Here is a 22857-nt window from a genome sequence, read left to right as displayed (position 1 = left end):
AGCTGTACCCTTCCTGGCTGAGAATCTGTATCTTCAGGTGTGTTTCCTGCATTAGGTTCCTTGTTTTAGCCGTTTCTGCCTCTGAAGAACTTTTAAATGCACTGGCTTTATATAGACACGAAGCACAGCAACAAAAATTGTGTCTTTTAACAAAAAGCACAACCTTCATTAGTGGATCACTGGTATCAAAATGACCCAATACTTAAAATTTCTTGTGTATTTTTAGGGAGCCAATCAATTTTCAAAGTTTCAATGGCTTTTTTAGGATTTGTTTAGTATTTTGGCTGTGATTGTACTAAAAGAAATTGCACTTGAAGACCTAAGAGTGATTCTTAATGCAATATTTCACAAATGCATGGGGGGTCCGAAAACTTGTTTCCACCACTGTATGCACTACCGTTCAAATGTCATACTTTTATTCATGTACTAACATAATTGCACAAGGGTTTTCTAATCATCAATTAGGCTTTCAACACCATTAGCTAACACAATGTAGCATTAGAACACAGGAGTGATGGTTGCTGGAAATGTTCCTCTGTACCCCTATGGAGATATTCCATTAAAAATCAGCCGTTTCCACCTAGAAAAGTCATTTACCACACTTACAATGTCTAGATTGTATTTCTGATTAATTTAATGTTATCTTCATTTTTAAAAAAACATTCTTTCAAAAATAAGGACATTTCTGAGTGACCCCAAACTTTTGAACAGGAGCGCACAAACACACTTGAGATGAACGTCACCAATAGTGAGTGGTAAGATCTGCAAATGCAATTTTTTAAGCCATCAAAGAGCAAATTATCTGGGAAAAATTGAAAGGAGGTGAATCAGATAAGTATGATCTTTGCAAGAAAGAGAAAAAAATGGAGTTCTCATGTTTCTGTCTAATACTGGATTCATTGTAAGCAGGCAACACCAGTGGAATGCTCTCAGTCAATTTCACTTGACATCTAAATCAGGCTTTAACATACAGCAGGTGTACTGATAAAAAGGCACATCACAGTAAATGGGATTGAATATTTTTGGTGGACTGCACTGTGTTAAATTGCACAATTTATTCTATGTTATTTATTTACAAGTCCCATGAAAAGGCCAGAACCAAAAATGCTTCCTTCACTCAATACTGATTTCCATACTCTGGTGTCCAAGAGTCCGCTGGTTTCCAGCAAAGATGGGAAGTGGGTCAGAAATATCAGGGTAAATTTCTTTAAAAAAAAAACAAAAAAAAAAACATAGCACTGAAGGTTTTTCGCAATTGTTGTCCAAACCAGAGTAAATAGTAATTTGTTGGGGACTATTATTTTAGATGTGGATTAACAGGCATTTTGAGTTCTGGTAAGTATTCATGTGAGCAGGTTGGAATACATAGTGCCGACTAAAGATGGTCATGTTACTGAAATTGAAAAAAAACACTAGGTCACTCAACTTAGTGTTGTGGCTTATTGGTGTGTTTTGAAAGTTCTGGGCATCAGTGATCAACAAAAGATCTTCATGGCACAGACAAACTAATTTGGTTTGTGAACCTCAGCGTTGCTTCTCTATTTGTTGGAGATGACGTGGTTGTGTTCAGCATGCACTGGGGCAGGTTGCAACCAAACGTGAAGCAGCCAGGATACAGCCAGTACAAAGTGTTATCTATTGGGTAGGCATAAAGTTCAACGTACAGAGACAATCAAGTTTTCATTAACACATGAATACTGAATGAATCATTGTTTGGGAATGGGGCATCATCATTCTTTCCAGTAAACTTCGAAGGACAAAGTGAAGTGGTTTGTTTGTTTGTTGTTTTTTTGATGAAGCATTACACGTGCCATTGACAGTCAATTAAATTAAAAGCAAACATGACTGAACTAACAACACCAAATGCTGAGTAAACTACCAACAACATAATGTTTATTCTTTGACTTTGAGAAGCAATGCTGCATTTAATCTGCAATTCAGTTACTGACATTCTTTTGTTTACCAGTGTCCCACTTCACAATATTGGCAGTTTATGAAGAGAAACAGCACAGTTAATGCCTGTGAAACAATTCAACATTTCTAAATTTTTTGTGGCAAACATTAATCCGTTCTTCACTGTCATTGACAGACACACAGCTGGAGGGGTATTAACAGAGATAATTAGCTAAGAAGTGTTAATGGTGTCATTTTCCAGTCAAGTGTTTTTCTGGTCTTTGATATATGTGCATGGTTCAGTTGGCCTATCAAAGGACACGCATGGCTGTGCATTATTGAGTTTTCCATTAAACATGCTGGTAACAACCTCAACCAAAGTCATGCTGATACATGTATACAATATGCACATGCATGTTCTGATCAAACAGCTAGAAATATAATAACCTAAGAGGATGCCATGGCATGAAGTCGAAGCATCAACACATTTAAAACGTTCAAATTACTGGCTTTATATCATATGTGAACTTGCTTTCATCGAGCCTGTTCAGTGTGATGGCATATGAGTGACTGATTTTTTTTTTTTTTTATAGGTAGGTGTATTCAGGTTGCAAGGTTACAAGGACAAATGAACGTTTTAACAATAAATTTTGCAAGCAGATTTAATGACAGTATATGCAAAAAGAATGTCACAGAAACTCACTTACAGTATCATAACTGAAAGCTAATGGCAGCCGCTGAACTAAGGATATAATGTATCATCCTTATCTGTGACTTTAATGTTGACAGCATTTTTTGATGCCCCTGTATGAAAAGCAACAGAGCAATCCACAGTATCACCACTGGCAATACAGAACAAGCAAATTCAATCAACTGTTCACCAAGTCACCTGCACTGAAGATGAAATGTTTAAAACATTATCAGGATATGACCCGTAAAGCGGCTTTATCAGGGTTCAAAGAAGAAATGCCACGTTATTAATTACATTAAGAGCTCAATTCATAAGTACTAAAACATACCCACCTTCGGTTTGCTAAACTGAGGGGTTTGGCAGCTACAGCCTTGCTTGGTCTGGTATCTCATGGGGGCTGAAGCTAATTTTTAAACAGTGTTATTTTGTAACTGATATTACTGAGTCAGCATGTTTTATAACGCTTTCTGTGCTAATGTTACTCTATGGCTGAGCATTTAGCCTTTCCACTTGTAAGGCTGCTCAGATTATTTTGGGAATACTGTACTTAAAATAATGAGAGCTACTTACAGTAGTGAATGTTGATTCAGAGTTTCAGATTTAAAACAACTATGACTCAGTGAGCAGCCAACCTATATTGTATGTGTCAAATCGACCTAGAGGGGAAAGGATGATATGCTGTGTATAGCCCAAAACAGAAACTTACATTTAATATACACATGTAATTATCCCTGAATTAGCCCTTCAGGATATAATGAAACCAGATGGTTGGATGTTCTCAAATTTTTACGACCAGTGTAGGTATAGATATTAAATGGATAAGTTGTTCCCATAGTTTTTCCACAGGATGACCTATTTAGTCTTTCAAAACCAAACTGAATTGTGCCTTTTTTTTTTTTTTTTTTTTTTTTTTTAGATACATTGTGGTTCTGATCATACTGTTATCTCCAGTAAGCCTGATCCACAGTTCCTGGATTATTCCTGCAAGATGATTCATAGCTTAAGCTATATGGATTTTGAGCATGAAATATGGGAGAAAGCCATTAAAGCTATTGCTGTCTAGTTAGAATATGAGAAAAGTCCTTCTTGGCAATGCTGAGGCGTAAAAAACAGGTAGGCTGGTTTGGAACTGCTCTAAAAAAACAGCACCTACAATCCACTGTGACAATAAAAGGAAATGAAGAAAACTAAATGCAAATGCACAGACAAAACAGTGATTTACTGTGTAAACACAGGATCTTCAACATTATCTGTTTGACTACGGGGAAAACCACTAAGACTAAGCAACAGTTTCTGTAACTAGATTCCTTCAAAATGTTAGGGCTTAATCTAAATGTCCCACATTCCCACATTCACAGGCTTATGGTGCACTGCAAACCAGACTGTGTCTTGACAATGAAACGTGCCTCTTGAAATAGTTTGGGCATCTGATAAGAATGCCTAAAGATGAAGGTAATTCAGGGAAGCTCAGCTGGGTAAGAACTTTGGGATAATAGACCCCATGTTGTCTGGGAACACCTAAGGATACCACAGGAGGAGTTAGTGGAAGTAGCTAGGAAGAAAATCTTGGTATCACAGCAGCCCAGCCCTGCATTTACAGCAGAAAATAGATGGTAAGATTCATGGCAATGATATACTGTCTGCATTGCATCCTCTTTTAGTTACCTTGTAGACTTGATGTAACAACATGTAGTATTTCAGACCTTCATAGTAATCCATATACTAGTAAACTGCAGTCTCAATTACAATTTGAAAGAAATATATTTTCGTTTGAAAAAAATATTTTCTCACTGAAAGATAAATATGTGGGATGCACAGTGACTCAGTGGTTAGCACTGTCTCATCACAGCTAGAAGATCCCCGGTTCCCATCCCGTCCTGGGCCTGCGATCTTTCTGCATGGAGTTTGCATGTTCTCCTTGTGCAGCATGGGTTTTCAGCCGGTCCTCTGGCTTCCTCCCACAGTCCAAAAACATGCTGAGGTTAAATGATAATTCTAAGTTGCTTGTAGGTGAGAATGTGAGTGTGATTGTTTGTCTCTATATGTAGCTCTGTGATAGACTGGTGACCTGTCCAAGGTGTCCCCTGCCTTCACCCTAAGTCAGCTGGGATAGATTCTAGCCCCCTCATGACTCTAATGAGGTTTAAGCGGCATATAGATAATGGATGGATGGATGATAAAAATGTGATAACGTGAGTAAGGCCTCCAGTTTGAAAGAGACACAAAATTAATGTCAGGAGTTAGAATATGAGGATGGATGCAAAAGTCAACAGCAGGGCTTTGACCAAGAAGACCACTGATTTTGTCCTGTGCCGAACCATTAAGGCCAGTTCCTGCTTTCTGCATGTCTGCAGGGGTATGGTTACATAAATTTCGTCACCCACCCAAGTCCACAAGTCTCTCCGCAGATGGCTATCTGCAGCCCAAAATGTGTGACTGCCTGGACAATCCACACTCCAAGCATGCTGACTTCATGTGTCCAGGAAAACAAATAGTGTTTAAAAAAATATTTGATATCAGGTGAGACTGTACAAGGAGACCCCTTGTCATCAACGCCTATATGTTAAATCATCATTATAAATGTGTGGATGAGTGCCAATTGTCGCTGCAGGACTTTGGATGTGCTTTGTGCATGCTTTCCATCAATTCACAAATGTGTTTTTGTCTATGCATGATAGCACGTCATGCTTTAAGTTTAACGGAAACACCAATTTCATATACCAGCAGGATTTTGCACTTGCCCACAGAGCCAAAACTACTACCGAATGGTTTGCTGACCATGATATTACTGTGCTTGGTTGTCCAGCCAATTCACCTAACCTGAACCACACAGACCTTCATTTGGGGTACTGTCAAAAGGAAGATGAGAAACACCCCAAAATAAAGTCAAGCTGAAGACCACAATCAATCATCCAGGACTTTAATAACACCTCAGCAGTACCACAGGCTGATCACCTCCATGCCACACTGCACTAAAGGAGCTTTAACCAAGTGCTGAGTGTATAAGTAAACCTACTTTATAGAAGTTGGATATTTCTGTATTGAAAAGCCTTTTTTGGTTGATCTGAGGAAATATTGAAATAATTTGCAAGGCGACAGTGCTAACTACTAAGTCACTGTGCATCCCACTATAAGGCATAATCATCAAAATTAAAACAAAAAAAGAAAAACATTTGAATTAAATTGCATGATATTCAAATTTTGAGCTGCACCTGCACACAAAGGCCTGCTAGTGTCCACGTAACATACATTTCAAAAAAACTATATGGATAGGTTTAGGAAATTGTCATGGTTTGGGTTAAAACATGGCCCTGTCAGCACAGGTTTGAAGCTTTGAAACTTTCCCTCTATTTTCAGGGTTACCACAGTGATGAACCCCGCTCTATCTGAAAGGTTTGGTTGAAAAAGAGCAACACTAAAGTAATAAAATAAATGGCAAACATATGTTGGTTTGAAACATATTTGTGATATGTCACAAATGCAAAGACAGAAAATCAATTCTTCCTCAAAATGGAATTGAGAATGCAGTTTAGTTGTACAGGAAGGCATGTTTGGGAGACAGGGCTGTTACAGTAGAAGCTCCCCACCTCTGAAATATTCCAGTGGCAAGTTCAAAAAGCTGAACCTTGACAGTTAGCCAAGCAGGTCATCGATTCACTGATATTCGCTATTTTAGGAGAGAAACACAGAGATTTACAGCAGGAAAAATCGGTCTACAGCTCTGTCACCAGTTTAAGCATGTGATTGAGCTGAACTGAAACTGTGTGTACGCTGCCTCACAAACAACAGCAATGTGTTGTTTTTTTATGCATCAAAGAGACACATCATACAGAAATGTGCAAACTGATTTTGATAAGCAGCAGAGGATTCAGGGTTAATCCCTGGATTACAGCATTATGATTTCCTTGCCATTCTATAGGATTTTACCACTGTTTTTAATGTGCAACGCACTGATTCCCAAACATATGCATCTTTGTGGGTGAACATGGTCTAATTTAGCAAAGACAAGACAGCTTTCAAAGGCAAAATGACTCTGCCAGCCAATTCTCAGCAGCGAACACCTACGACTGCGGGGAACAGGTTACCCCTGTATTCTTTCAGGAAATTATTCAGCAGAGTTATTAAAATCAGCACAGTCTAGCTGACTTTCTCATTCCTGCTACCGTGTATCCCCTGGCTGAAATGATAGGACTTTGTTCAGCTGCACAAAGCTTGTTAGCAATTACAGCCAGTCAGATATTTTCTCAAATGTAATTTCTATTATCACCTCAGTTCTAATTCACTGGGATGTATGTGGAATAAATAAGACAGAACTGGGCTAAACCTGAATTTATTTTTGAAAATGAAAGGTGTTTACATTTTTGTTGCGGTGTTTAACAGTTTTTTAAAAAAAACTTTCAAATTAGCTGTGCAATGCTAGACTACTGTTGTAACCCCCACAGAGGCCTCAAACTGTATTTTGAAATGATGGTTGAGACAGAAATGTCGCAGGTAATTACCAAAATCATGAACAAATTTGGTCCAGAGCAAGGCAAATTAGAAGAGGGCAAAACATAAGAATACTTGATACCTTAAGAAAAATGAAGTAGTCTGTCTGAAAAGATTTGAAAAGCCAAGTGAAGGAATAATGTTTCTTTTGATTATAAAGATGAAAAGGAGCAGCTTCAGCACCTCCTGCAGCTCCAAAGACAAAGAGTGTGCAGGGCTGGAGTTCAGTTTTGAGGTTTCTTTCTGTGAGAGAGTGTGTGTGTGTGTGTGTGTGTGTGTGTGTGTGTGTGTGTGTGTGTGTGTGTGTGTGTGTGTGTGTGTGTGTGTGTGTGTGTGTGTGTGTGTGTGTGTGTGCTGCATGTGTGCGTGTGTGCGTCTCCATGGACCATGAGCAGTCTACTGTGCAGGTGAAGGTGTCTTTGAACTCTGGTGAGTAACTGTCTGGGTACCCTTGGGGATGTATAAAGTCTTACATACTGTTGTGTGTTTTAGTATAACAATGCATGAATGTAAATCTTTTAAATGCATCTGTAACTTTTTCTTTTTGCTTAATGCTTGTGTATTTCTCAGTACATACATGAAGTATGAGTGCAAGGCTATGTGCGTGTGTTTCTGTTTGTGAGTGTGTTTGCAAACGGGGGTGGAAATCTTACGACATGTGACAGCTGGTGGGCCGATGCCAACGGGGAAGGATGGAGCAGAGAAGGAAATGACTGTTGCCACGGCAACGCCGAGCTGGAGTGGCTGATGGTCGGGTAGCGTGAAGTAGCTGCCAGCTGAGACAGTGAGAGCTGCAGAGAAACAATGCAAATGATTCGCTGTTATTATTATGATTATGAACAACAGGGCTCAGAAATACACTTTACGCCAGAGAGACACATGTGCTGTCTCAGATGACAACAGCAGCCCATTACGGTGCTTCGGCACTGATAAGCTCTTCTCACTCCACCCGCTTCCCCACCCACAATCTTTTAGTGTTGTCATCCATCCCACAGCAGGTCGAGTTTAAAATTATTGACTTGTGATTGGAAACAAAACGGAATAGACCATACGACTTAAGAGTTTTTGTTGTTCTTTAAGTTTACGTCATGTCAGTTACTTCTGTTAAAGGACTTGTGAAACAATGTGGCCCCTCCACTTGATTGTTCCACGCTACAGCAACTGAATGTGCAGTACAGGGTGGATATGAATTATATAGAGATGTAGCATTACATATTAACTACACTCTCAACTGCATACACAACAAAACATATTTGAAACATGATTAGAATTTTGTCACAACCATTTCAATTTGTGGTTGATGGTGCGGCAAACTCACAACAACACAATTCTTCTGCATGTATTTGCTGTCTATATAAATTCAGTGTAATGTACTGTAATGCTTCTTACATCATGCTGTACATGATTACAGCATGACACATTAACTGTTGTCTTTCACCATTTTAGTTTTACTGGTATTGTTCCTTTAAAGGACTGCAGTTAATGCATATTAAGAGTAATTACAAGAGTAAGTATCACATGACTTCACTAGTGTATAGCGACGGAAACAACACTGTGGAAACACACAAAATGCTGAAGCCATAATGCAAGGTTCAAATAGAATAGAATAAAATAGAATATCCTTCTGTTCTCCCACAAGGGTTAATTTACAATGTCACAGCAGCAGTGTGTCAGAATAGAAAGAAAACACAACTATACATTAAAGAGTTGAGGTAAACACACTATATATACACAATACAAATAAGAAAAAAATTAAATAAATAAATAAGTGATGTGTCTTCCTTATGACCAGAATATTATAATAATTGTGAAATATCTATCAGTTGTGACTTCCTGTAATCTTGACAGTTTTCAATCATTTATCTTGTTTTGATTAGTAGTAGCAACAGAGTACCTAGAACAGCTTAGATGCACTTCCCTGGCCACCTCCAGCTAATCCTGAGGGATTCTCAGGCATCCCCATGCTCAACAGGATATATTAAACCTCTGGCATGGCTGAGTGTGCCTAAAGGTTTATTTTTTTAGATCGACAACCAAGAGGAGGCATCTTGTTCAGATACTCAAACTATATCTATTGGATTTCCATGCAAAGCACAGCAGTTCTGCTCTGAGCTTCTTCTGAGAGTCCTCCACTTTGTCCCAAAACAGGTAGACATTTAGTTAGCTGTGAATAATTAGAGCTAACTAAATGTACCTAGATTCATATTATAATTATTATAGACTTTTGGAATAATTCGGTAACATGGATTTCAAAGTCTACAAGATTATTCTGGAGAAGATTTGTCAGAGTTGCTGCTACCCACTGGCAAAGGTTACACTGGTCTTTTTGTTACAGCCCCATTCAGGATTTCAGCCAGTCGCTTACTTTCTTAACTAACAGCCAGGCTCAAGATTACCACAAACAAACTGGAAATGCCAAAATCACCACAACCTGCACAGTTGTTTTTATTGTTTTTAACCAGGACAGACTGTCAAAATCAGTGCTGTGTTACATGTTTGACTAATCAGTAACAAACATGGATTTATCTATTCTGAATGTGACCTACGCAGATATCCAATGAAGTAACACAGAATCACAGTTACAAAGTAAAGAATGGTCACATTATGTTGCCAGGATGCCTCCATAATTCCAATGCATTTTTCAATCTGTGATCTTATTGAATTTACTAACAAATATGTCACATTGAAAATTAAGATACTGCAGTAAACCAAGAAGAGCACTGAAAGAGATGTTCACTCATGTATTGATACTTTTGGACACAGACACCCTCACTGACTTTGACATGTTTGTGAGAACACTGCATTGATTTAATCGCTAAAATAGACTATACAGAGATTCCCATTCACTCCAAGTCTCATTCTCAATTTCAAACAGAAAAAGAAGTAGTATTGACACTGTGATGGACCCATCAACAACTGGCACCATGCAGTGTTCGTAATGTTCCCTTTCATGTACCCACACATACATACACACCAATCATGATGTTTACAACCTATAGCACAATTTTCTCTTAAATTTATCCTGACATAGCCTGAAGGTTGGAAAAACCATCTCACTCATTCAGCACCAGCATGTTCCAAGTCTTCATCTTTACACTGAGTGAAATATTTAAACAGAAGTGCCCACATTTTTCATGTCTGTACCATTTTATCAAATAGAAATATTATAGATGCCAACTGAGTCATTTTATACACATTTATCACAAATTAATCCTGACATATCTGACCTCCTAAGAAACACTGGGATATCCACTAGAATAGAAAATTAAGTTCTGCAGGTTTGAACAATATTTGGTTACAGAACATGAGTTTGTAATGACAGATCTACCAGCAGCTCAGACAGGCACAAAAGATTTAAAAGTAGCTACTTCTCGATAGACAGGATAGGGCATCATGCAAAAAGAGCTGATAATGCTGACATACACCATATAAAGGTTTTTGACAGTGAGAATGTTTGCTTCTTTCCTTCCCCTAAAAATGTGCAAGCAGCCTTGTTAAAGATTACATTTGTTTGAAACTTGTTCCTGAGCAATGCTGCAATTGCTCACAGCAAGAAGGTAATATTTTCCAACCCAACGTTTGACAAGAGTTTGTACATTCTCTGTGTGATTTCCTCTGGGTGCACTAGTTTCCAGTGTACTTACAGTTCACTCTCTTTACATCTTATCAAAGGTAATGCAAACATCCAGTGTGGATACTTTCTATTGTGAAAATGCCAAGGAAGCATGGTTTGTCAAAAAAATGTCTACAAAACAAGCCATTGTTGCATACTGCACTTTTTGACAGCAGGTCAAAAAGAATGCAGCGCCTGACCCTGCAATCTGAATTTAAAACTGACAGCTGGCCAGTCTTAAACATTGCAGAGAGTAATGGGAGAAAAAGGAGCGGTCAATAGGCTTCTAGACGAAGAGCTGCAGGTGACAGGCTGCTTACCTCCAACTTCTCAGCAAGGTAACCAACTTCACTAAGCCCTGTTGTGTGTGTGCTGCGAGCAGCATGAAATCAAATGAAATCAATTACTCATGGCATGATGGGAAAAGGCAGATTTGTTTATTGAAACAGCATGTGTGTGTTTGACTGCAGTCTACTACCCGTGCACCACTTCTCTCTTCTGTGTATTTTTGACAAAGTAGCTACTCGAGAAGAGATTGCTGCCAAGAGAATTCTCCTTCTGCAATAATAAACCACTCTTGCTATAACCACAGTAAACAAAGATGTCAGCAAATTAACCAGGACTAAAATCCTTACTTAAATTAAATCACAAAATATCAGGAGATATGTTTTTCAGTGTTAAATACTGATACCTGTCTTGGAAACTATTATTGTTGATATTCTACGACAATTCTACAATTTTATTTAGCAGACATTTTTATCCAAGTTTAAGTGACGTACACCTGAGAGCAGATACAACACAAGCAAGGATCTAGTCAGGAGAAAACAACCTGGACAAGAGCAATAAAACAAGTTCGAGTGTGATAATAGGACTGTGGTGCCTACAGGCAGTGCAGGAGGTAATAGGATTTTTTTTTTTTTTGCAGTTTGTCAAGTGCAAAGGTGTTCAGTGAAGAGCTGGTTTGTGCAGATCGATCAGAGTTTGGTAACTCGTTCCACTACTGAGGAACCACAGAGGAGAAGAGTCTAGCTATTGAGCAGCCCTGTTGTGGTGTTATATTAGGCAATTTTTGTTGGCCAAGCATAGTGAGCAGGAGAAAGCGTAGACCTGAATGAGAGAGTTCAGGTGGGAAGGAGCTGTTTTCTTTGTAGTTTTGTATACAGGTGTCAGAGTTTAGAATTTTATACAGGCAGTAACTAGAAGCCAGTGAAGCGATCTGAACAGTGGGGTGACATGGGCTGTTTCTGGCTGGTTGAAAACCAGACGTGATGCTGCATTCTGGATCATCTGCAGAAGTTTGACCTTGCATGTGGGGAGGCCTGCCAGTAAGGAATTGCAGTAGTTGATGCGTGATTTTATGAGAGCCTGAACCAGGAGTTCTGCTGCATGTTCAAACGGGAAGAGTCTGATCTTCCTGATGTTGTACAGGGTAAATCGACCCAACCGAGCAACAGAGGCCACATGAGCCTTGAAGGTTAGTTGGTCATCCATCATGACACCCAAGTTTCTGGCAGACTTTGTGGGTTTGAGTTGGGTTGATTCAAGCTGGATGTTGATTTCTCGTTGTATAGAGGGACTGGCTGCGATAACAAGGAGCTCAGTCTTGGAGAGGTTGAGTTGAAGGTGGCATTTTTTCATCCATGCCAAGATACCTGCAAGTCATGATGAATGTGGTCATCCGGAGGGAACAACAGAAAGAGCTGAGTATTATCAGCATAGCAATGGTATGAGAAACCATGGGTGTGGATTATTTCACCAAGTGAGGTTGTGTATGTTGAGAAGAGGAGGGGGCCGAGCACTGACCACTGAGAAAACCCCTGTGGATAGACTGTGCAGTTTGGACACTCCTCTCCTCCAAGATACTCTGAAGTATCTCCTTGAGAGGTAGGACATGAACCAGTGGAGGACTGATCCTGAGATGCCAATTCAGTGAGTGTGGAGAGGAGGATTTGGTGGTTAATCATGTCAGAAGCAGCTGAGAGATGTAACAGCAAAAGAGCTGAAGACTTTCCAGTAGCTCTAGCAGAACGCAGTGATCTGTTACTGATAGGAGTGCAGTACTGGTAGAGCGAACCTGTTTAAAATCAGACTGATTCTGGTCATACTGGTTGTTTTTAGAGAGGAAAGAAGAGACTTGGTTGAAGACAGTTCAATCAAGTATTTTAGACAGGAAGGGGAGGAGGTCTGTAGTTTTCGACCTGGGCTGGGTCGAGTGTAGGAACGAGAAGTAACAGAATTTGCGGTGACATCAACTGATTCACTCAAATAGAGCAGAGGCAATAGATCTCAAACCAAACTGTTTTGGCTCACTCATACATAGCATCAGAGCAGATCTTCACTGTAAACTGAGGGCCACTTCACAGCTTGCTCATTGGCAAATATCATGCTCGGCTGAGGCCCTAAAATGAGCTGCTCTGGCTGTTAGGATTGGTCAAAATGTCCTCACAATTGAAAATGTCCTAAAATGTCAAGGCCAGTGAATTGTCACAAGTCAGTCTTTGTAAGTTTTGCTAAGCCAAATCACATTTCACACACATGCATGTGATCTCACATTGAGTCACCACGAACTGCACACAGAGGGTGTGAAAGACACCAGATACACTCTGCATGATAGGATCTCTCACATATAAACACACACACACACACACACGCACACACGCACACCAAGAGAATACATGGAACAAGGCAATTAGTAGTGGCATTGCTGTGACTGCCAATATTCTGAACTCAGCCTGTTTGCCCTGACAGCCAAGAAGATCATCTGTTCACACTCTGGCTTCATGGGACCTGCATGTGTGTATGTGCTGACAGTGGCGGTGTCTTATGGAAGTATATAGTGATGACAAAAGATTTGAGCACAAAACAAATTCTGAACACTACAGAGTCTGTAAATTAACACTTAAGTGCGCAGAGGCATGGATTTGTGGAAAAACAATCAGATTTGAGTGCTGATTAAATTCTAAGGGTTCTCTCTGAATTTTTCCCCCGCTGTTTTGACAGCTTCAAAGCACCTGAGATTGCCTAATCTAGTTTCCAACTATTTTCAACAGACAAACTGTAAATGGAGCCACCCACATCCAGATGTAGATTCAAGTCTACAAAGAAAAAAATTCCTTCAGTTGCTCCCTACACTGATGCTCATATGACTATTTAGGACAACATGTGACTTACATGTTCTGTTATTATAGCAGTGTGGATCAGCTCTACAGATTCTTTTAATCTGACTGATCCTATTTACTCATACTGGTATGTCGGATTTGTAGCAGATCTATAATGAAACTTGTTTTTTGTTTGAAAGATTATTTTTTTTATTCCCACATGGAGCTGGATCAGACAGCAGTAAATCCAACCACCTCATATCAGGCTCAGAAGTGACAAAGAGCCTCAGCTGTATATGTCTTTGCTATAATGGTTCTAATCATTTAATGTTAAAATCAAGCACAAATCTTAAGAAACCAGGAAACCTACATTGGGTAATCATGCTTTAAACAGAAGCTAACATGAAACTTTCAACAGAAAGCTAACATGGCTATATCACTAATAATTATTTTGTAATTATACCTATTCTCAAATTTACACCACTACAAACAGCTTTGCCAACAAATAATCTATATTTACTATAAATGTGTTCAGATAAATTATAAATATTTGCTATAAGTGTGTTCAGATTTTTAAGCTAACAGACACCAAACACTGCTCTTTGTCTCCATCCAGTGGTTAAAAAAGCTCTACCCTGACATCCCTGTCCCAGCTGTCCTCTAGAAAACAGAAGGAAGTGTTGAACAGGGTGGTCCTTCACATCCAGGTCAAACTTATTAGGTGACTCTGTTCCCTCAGTCTGCATTTACGCTGAGCAGCGCCAGGCTGCCAAAAGTGGACACATGCAGCTTTGATCATTATGAGCATGAGAATCCGTACTGCTTGCTCACGCAATTCTATTGCATGCTCAAATCATCTGGGATGGTCACGATTCTGTCCTCCCTCACACTAAAGTCTACAAAAATCTGCTCTCACAAATCAGTGCATCAGGATCGGCATGCAAAGCCCAAGAGGGACGACACAAATGCAGGCAGGCAGGAACAGTGAATGATGCAAGAAGCATGCAGATAGAAGCTAAGATACAGATTCAGGCAGGAACAGGTAGTGACTAGAAGACGGATGATGAGAGCAACACTGACCAACTGGCAATGAGTGAAACTGAAACTAGATCTGTATAAGTAAGAAATGTTCAAATCCCTCATATAATGGCATTCCCTGAAAAATCAGCCTCTCCCGCCTGACTTCCTTGGAAGCAGCAGCTTTTATATTGTTTTTTTTGTTTGTTTGTTTGTTTTTTGTACAATAACAATAGCACACAATAAAAATTGCAAAGTTGTACCTTCAAACTAAAAATATTTTCAGAATTACAGGCCCTTGAAGCATGGGTTGACTTTATTGTGCTGTTTTTAAGTTTCATGTCATTGACAGCCATGACATGAGGAATACCTGTGAAATGAAAGTTCAAGATGAACAATTACAAAAACCTAGCTGAATGCTGAAGTGAAATCATGTTTCCTCCAGTAATCACTAAAGTTGTAGTAAGTGGTTGAGCTGTAACTCCAAAGGCTTAAGTAGCCTACAAAGCCAGCATTAACAGAAATCATTGTCATTTCAGAGAAAACCATAAATGTTAGGTATGAGAAAAATCTAAATGATACTATATATAATTTGCAATTTACTTCAAAGTAGGAAGTTGTACTACATGTTGGTATATATTTTTTTTTCCTGTTTCACACAGAGCAAACACTTGGGATGTTAAAATAGAGCCATACAACAACCATATCTCAGGAACCCTGAAAATTCTTTCATTTGATACAAAGATGAGGCACTAACTACTCTTTGTGAGTAAATTAAGTCTGACTGAGGCAGTGCCAGGTGCCAAACAAGCCCTCTGCCAGCAGCAAACTGAAACATGGCCTCACCTTCGGCCCACGGACTACAAGACCACCTGGGTCAACAGAAGGCGAGCACGACCCCGAAACACGACCGCAGCCTAGTGAGAGAAATCATCATCAACGAAAGCAAACAAATTCAGCTGCTCTTCCAAATGTTGGCTATAAATACCACAAGATCTTTAGCATTCTGCACCGCAGCAAACTGAGTGTCAAGGATCAATAATTTATGCAAGCAAGAGAAAGTTGTCAGATCCAACAATGCCTACAGACAGAGCTAGAGAATACAGTTTGTTTACAGAGTCATTTCAGACACGGATGCCATTGATTAGTCAGTACTTGACAACCATGTTGAAGAGGAAAGCAAAATCTCGTTCAACAGGGAAAATCACTGTAGGACTGAACAAGTGTATTTTTATAACAGTATCATTGAAAAGGGGGAGAGACAGAGAGAGAGAGAGACTGTATTTGTGAATTTTGCGGCAGTTAGATTTGTGATGAATTGGAGGTTGACTGCCAACAGCAGTGGCATGGCTTCACACAGTGTTTTCTGTTTTATTTCTTACTGTAGAATCCTGGATGGCCATCAGATAAATATCTATGCTGTGCACACTGAGCAGCCAGGGCACTAATGACTGCTGCTTCACACCATTATTTACTTAGTAAATGTGCAGAGCATTTAGAGTGAACGTAAAGCTGCATTAAGCTGTGCATTTGTCCCATAGGGAATAGCTTAACCATTTGAAAAAATATAATTTGACACATTAACACCTTGATGATAAACTTGCAAGCAAAAATACACAATCAGCACTGAGCCACATTAGCATTTATATGAAGTGACGATATTGAATACCCTTTGAATGCAAGTTAAATATTCCCTCTCCTTTATCTTTGCTTTGGTCTCCACCAACTGCGGAGAAAAATATCTGGGTTTTTGGATGCTGGATACCTAAATTTCTTCACAAGCTAGTCATTAACTTTGTAATCCATTTGTTGAGGCTCTGTTTACAAATCAAAAATTCAAGTGAGGAGTGGCTTAAAGACACCTTACTTACACATTTATTTATAGAATTAAATATATTTGTCTAAAAATGTGGCTTAATGCAGGTTAGAAGCAAGTCTTTTAAAAGCACACTTGCTTAATTTTATACCTACACCTTTGGTGGTGCCATAGGAGACTGATTAAAGCTAGAGGTCTTTCCACTCACAGTACGGTTTTCTAATAGCGATGTCTTTAAATTCAATGTGCTCTTATGCTATAATTGCAACTTGTGGCCACAGTGGCCTTTTTATTTACATCAACAGCTTATTAAATTGCCAATGGTTTCTGGCTGTAAGATGTGCATTTCTCCTCTGGAGCAAAGTTAATTGCTTCTCTTGGGAAACTGCAGTTGAACTTTAACCCTTAAATCTTGAAAATATGATACAAGCACCTTCTAATTTGCAGTGGAAATATAATCAAGCAATAACACAGTGGAAATAGCATGTTGTCTTTTTATATTCATTGTGGCAGTTTGATAGACCAGATGTTTGGGGAATTTAGAGTTGATAAAAGACTGTTTAAGGGCGAGCGGTGTGTAGAGCAATACATTCAGTTAAGCACCACCTTCCTTTCATGTCATCCCCTAAGAGCTGCCCAGTATGACCACAGTCATCTCTTCTTAGCCACTGGGAGCTGCCCACTTGTAGGCTTCCACCGCCCTCCCTGCTTAATCAAAATGAGGGTCGATTTGTAGAGTTCATGGGTGCAACACTCCCACGGTTCCCAGCCCCTGCTGGTTCAATTTAAAATGAGTCGACAATGCCGACTCATTCTGGCCCAGAGAGCTAACACTGAAACAGAGCTGATCTCTCTCCTCCTCCGCTCTGTGGCTCTGTGCTACTGCATGAGTCCCTGGCCTCATCCTGAGAGAGAGCACCATCTATCACAACTCCCAGTCTCCACTAGCACTTCCACTCAGGCTGAGGGATGACGGTTACGCCCTGTAGCTTAGCTCAATCAGGAAGAAATGATACGCAATACACACACACACACAGCGACACACTGTTGGTATATGTTACATATGGCTGACGTTGGTATTTTACTGAGGAGTAGATATGAGTCATCGTCACCCACATCCACCAGATGTCATGGATGGATGACTATGCTGCTGTTAAATTTATTACAAAGCTACTGTTGAATTGATCAGCATTATATCAGTTGCCACGAACATACAATGATGCTGATGTGACATTTAACCTAAATGGATGCCACTATGCATAATTATTATCATTAATATTACCTCCTTCCTAGGATTCAGTTGTGATGTTATCCGTGATTGACATGGACAGGTATTTTGTTGTCTCTCACGAAGAATAACAATTTTGTCTCACCCACACACTTCCTTTTTTTTGTTTGCCAATCCTAATGCATACTTATTCAATGAAATTCTTTCTGGAATCTCATGCAGGTGAGGCAAAAGATTAAAAGAAAGAAAAGAAAAAAACCTAAACATTTTTTGTAAACATGTCTCTCTTCAGTTATGCCTCCTAATCATATTTCTGGTGACAGATCTGGATTCTGATAAGGAATTTTCCTGACATTTTTCTTTTTGTTAATTTATAGCCTTGACCTACAATCTTTGTTGAAAAACCAGACACAGCGTAAGCGTGGATTAGTCAAGATTCATGATCCTTGTCTAAAGAGCATGGGAGAGGAGCTGAACACATGCACGAAGGCTGCCAGAGGCATGAACGCTTCCTGTTCAAGCAGAAAGCATTCCAGGTCAGCTGTTGACTAAAATCCATTCTTAATGCTTGCCTATAAGTAAATACAAGAACCACTAAGGATTTGCATATTTGTGTCTACGTCCAGGTGATAACTGACAAATGGCACGTTTCATAACCAGTGTATCAGAGTCACGAACAAAAAATCTCTGTGCAGACACGTCTATATTGTGATGATTCCGATAACATTTCTAAGCATTCAACAGCACACATGCACAGAACTCAGCCTAAAATTACAAAGTGTTTTTTATTCTTTAATTTTGAATCTACACCTAAACAAAAGGCAAGACATTTGTAGCTCTACTATATTATGTACACCGAGCCTAAGGCCCATCTAAAGTTACTCTGAATACATCATTTCAAGAGAATTGTACTAAAAGAGTTCCAAATGTTCCCATCATTCTGGCTTTCAGCAGACAAATGGACACAGCAGAGAGAGACGGGGACATGGCCAGCATTTTAAAAATAGCTGGCTTGCTATCAAGTTAAAAGAAAAACTCTTAAATGTAACACCATTACAAACCAAATCATTTCCAGTTTTGGCTTTGAAAATTTTGATAGGCCCACTATTATTCATACTGCTACCTGCATAAGTTTTTATTAATCAGTGGCGTTGTGTGATATCGCCATAAAGATCCTTGCTTTGTCTTACTGAATGGTATGCTGCCTGGCAGTTCACACACAAGCAGCTGCTGCTGCCATCAGCTATCTGCAGGTGTCTGGTCATAGAGATTAGCAGAAATGCTGACGATGCAAACACTTACACATGGCCAACACTAAATAACAACTTTAAACTGAATAAAGACTGCACTCATCTCTTAGGAGACACTCTAAAAAGCTGATTTTTTTTACTATCCAGCTGAATTTTCTATGGCAGCTAATTTTAGTTTTAGCTATGAAAACTGAGAAAAAAATGAAAAAGAAAACAAACTACTACCTGGCTATGAGCATGGAGACAGAGCAAAAAAAGCAACTGATGAACACCATTTTTAAAGACAAATGATTAGAACCCTTGTTGGAAATTGTTTCATTTCGAAGACATATAAGTACAAAACACAGCTGGTTTTAGTGATAAAGTTATAGGTTTATACAGAACCTTTCTTTAATTGGGCAGTATTAAAGGTCGCCTGTAAAATTCAATAGGTGATAAGGTGTCTTACCCCAGGGCCTTGAGGAGACTCTGGAGGAGAAGCTGGTGGAATGATTTTCTGACCTGGAAAACACAAGCAAGAATGAGGAAATAAAGACAATCCACCTTGTATAAACTTGTAAAGCATTTTATGTCATCTTTCAGATGAGGGCTTCATGTGCATGTCATACATTTATGTACAAGCAATTTCAGTTCAGTGTTTAACAAGCTCACTTAACAACATTCTAATGTCTGCCACATGCTCTGTGCACCTGACAGCACAGTTAATTTAATAGTTTGGGTAGCCATTTAAGGAAATATTAGTTTGTGAGCGACAAGAGTTTAGTGTAAAATGTCATCTTTTCTAATTGCTTTCCTGTTGATTGGATTTGCAGTGAACTGGCATCCTGAGGGATAAGAGTCTCATGGAACAATGTGGTTGGGAGAAGTAAATAACCGCACTCAACACTGGAATACTGCCTCTCTGTACAAACGTGAAAAATCGATCCAATTTCACACAGATCAGGAGGCAGGGTTGGATTTAGCTACCACACTGAGTTAAAAGTCTAACAATGCTTCCTGAGATTTTTGGTCGGTAGCCATGGTAATACTGAAATGAAAGGTTTTCTAGCATCTCTTTGTCCTCCTCTCCCACTCTTTCTCACTCTCTGTGCTGGGCTTGACTGGCCTTTTGGAAATTACTTAAGTTGCCTGGGGTGTCTTACTGTAGCTCCCATCTGTTCAGACTACATGCACACAGAGTGGACATGGTGTGGAACTGGCTGGCTCTCTGTCACAAATGTGCTTTGGCATTACCCCCTGGCTGCCATTTTGTTTTGGGGGGCTTTCCGCTTTCTCACTGCTTTACTTCTTGAGCTCATGGAGAATGCGTTTCACATCATTAGCTGGACTGATGTGCAATTTGCCAATAATTTGTGATCAATAAAATGTCTTCTTGACCGCTGAGAAAACTACCAGATGTACTTGAGCTGGATGCAAGCACCTGTAAGAATCCAAGACAAGGAGGACTGACCAAGAACACATTAAATATTTAAAAGATGATAAGTTTTTAAAATTCATTGAAGACCATCTGTGTCAAAACAGCCAGACTTTCTCCAGATGTTTTTCATCATTAGATGCAGAGTGATGCTCACATCAACAACAGGGAACCCTGCAGCTAAATTATTGATAAATGAAAATGTATGGACTTGACGAGAATTTCCACCTCTCTAACTAGAAGTCATCTTAAAGGTCATCATGAATAAGTTAAAGGTTCATTTTGATACTGGTCAAGTGTATTGCTTCTTTCTAACAAATGTTTGGTTTGAAATGCAGTCAGCTCTGTCCACATACATATATGCATCAAAGAGATAAATTATTGCAACCCAGTGGATGAAACAAAAAAAACAGAGGTCAAATGGATCAACACTGTAAAAGAAATGGCAACCATATCAATTTGGACATTATCATTTACAGGAAAAGCAGTATGGAAAAATGTACAGAATGGAGTCAACGCATTTCAAATGCTGTGATAAACTAGAAACGTATGTGAAACCCTCAAATTAAACAACAAATGTACATAACTCGGATAAATTGCACACTAATCTGACTTCATTCCAAACAGACTTGATAACATCTTAGATTGCTGGGATAGTAATGGAACACTGACATACTCCCAGTTACTTACAGAAGGCCCTACAAAGTCAGTTGAAATATTAGCTTTGAAATATGGGTTGGACTAAAAATATTTTGCTGTGAGAAATTATCTTATGATACATTCAAAAGAGGGCAAATTTAAAAAGTATTTAATACGATTTCTGATTCAAAACAGAAACAAAGAAGAAGAGAATCTTTCAAATATATATAAAACATTTCAAAAGCCTCCAAATGTATATAAAGAAGTAAAAAAAAGAAAAGAGATATTTGCAGAAAATTGGAAAGACTACTTAAAGGGCAAACCTCAAGACATCACAATCAAACTACTGGAGGAAATTTGCTTGGAAAGCAATGATGAGGTCTTTAATCATACCTTATTAGTATGGGAAATGCTAACCTGTTAGGAAGATCTGTTTGTAATGACCATGAAGCAAGTAACAAGGACATAAAAACAGACAGAAAATACAGACTTTCCAAAATTTGCAATAAATAGTCACCTCCTCACTAATCCCAGTGCCCACTGTCCTACTTCATCCCAACAGTTTACCTCATATAAAAATCATAAAAATGTGCAATTAGCTCTAATGTAAAAAACTGTCTGAAAATTGATGAAAGACATCAAATAAAGTTTTTTTTCTGTTTTGTTTTTGTTTTTTGCTTTTTTAATACTACAATTGAAAACAGCACACTTACTGCCATGTCTTTGCATCCATGCGAACACAATTTTAGAAAAAACAAAGTCAAGGCTGGTTAAGGTGCTAAAAAGAAAGAGAATGGCATGCATGATATAATTCTCCTCTGCTCTGAACACTAACCTAAGTCATTCAGGCTTCTTGGGGAACCCTCTGAAGACACTACAACACTGATTAAAATGTCATTAATAAATGTTGCCAAAAGTCTTCTCTAAAACCCATGAAGTAGGCCCTGATCAACACTATTGTTCTCTCCCAAGATAAGTTAACAGCATCATTAAAAGGGAAATCAAGTATACGAGCAGGGTCCACTCAAGTTCTTTCTGCTGTCACTGGGATTGAGTGGCTGTATGTAGTGTTTACAACACTTTTAATCAATTCACTGACAGACACGGAAGAAATCAGCAGTTTGGGTTACGATAAGAGATGCAGACACTGGCACATCATTTATCTTTGCTGTTTACAAGAACTGGAATATTTAATCAGAGCTTTGTTTCAGTGTGTGGACTACAGCTTGGGATCCAGGAGTTATTTTTGGAAAGATATCGTGGAATGGTCACGCTTAATTGGAGACAAAAGAATAAAAAGGGTTCTGCTCATTCAGCAGGATTCTCTGATCACCCCCTTAAAATCTGACAAAAAAAAAAAAAAAAGCAGAGACATGGTTCAGGTTCATTTTCACATTCTTAAGCATTGCACTTAAAAGCAAAGAATGGCCTTATATGACCATTGATGATAAAATGGTGACAAGTGGCTGATATGTCATGCTACAAAAAATGTCTGTCAAATGCACACTAAAATTATTACACCACATGAAATTTACTAAAAGGAAAAATCATATGCTACTGTCAGTGGTTGTCATCTAGTTGAGTCTGAGAAGGTGTGAAATATGATGAGTTTTCAGGACAACAGCACTAATCTTGTACAGTCAGATCTCCATCAAATCCATCATAGTGGTCTGAAGAAATCTGAATATAAAAGCTGCTCAGAAAAGGACA

At 39.0% G+C, this 22857-nt stretch overlaps 1 protein-coding gene across 2 annotated transcripts in view; it reads right to left on the bottom strand.

Moving 5' to 3' along the window:
* Positions 1-22857, bottom strand: part of nphp4 (nephronophthisis 4) — a 202952-nt gene that overhangs the window by 77997 nt on the left and 102098 nt on the right. For both annotated transcript variants that reach the window (XM_023264530.3, XM_035945560.2), the window contains 2 exons: positions 19543-19595; positions 7726-7863 (listed from right to left, as the gene is read on the bottom strand). In XM_023264530.3, coding sequence (XP_023120298.2) covers positions 7726-7863; positions 19543-19595 — 191 coding nt within the window. The remainder of the gene's footprint in view (positions 1-7725; positions 7864-19542; positions 19596-22857) is intronic.

This window comes from Amphiprion ocellaris, chromosome 8 (genome assembly GCF_022539595.1).
Source record: "Amphiprion ocellaris isolate individual 3 ecotype Okinawa chromosome 8, ASM2253959v1, whole genome shotgun sequence".
Classification (NCBI taxonomy): Eukaryota; Metazoa; Chordata; class Actinopteri; family Pomacentridae; genus Amphiprion; species Amphiprion ocellaris.
The sequence above is the reverse complement of the archived record's forward strand: the minus strand, read 5'-3'. Positions and strand labels throughout refer to the sequence as shown.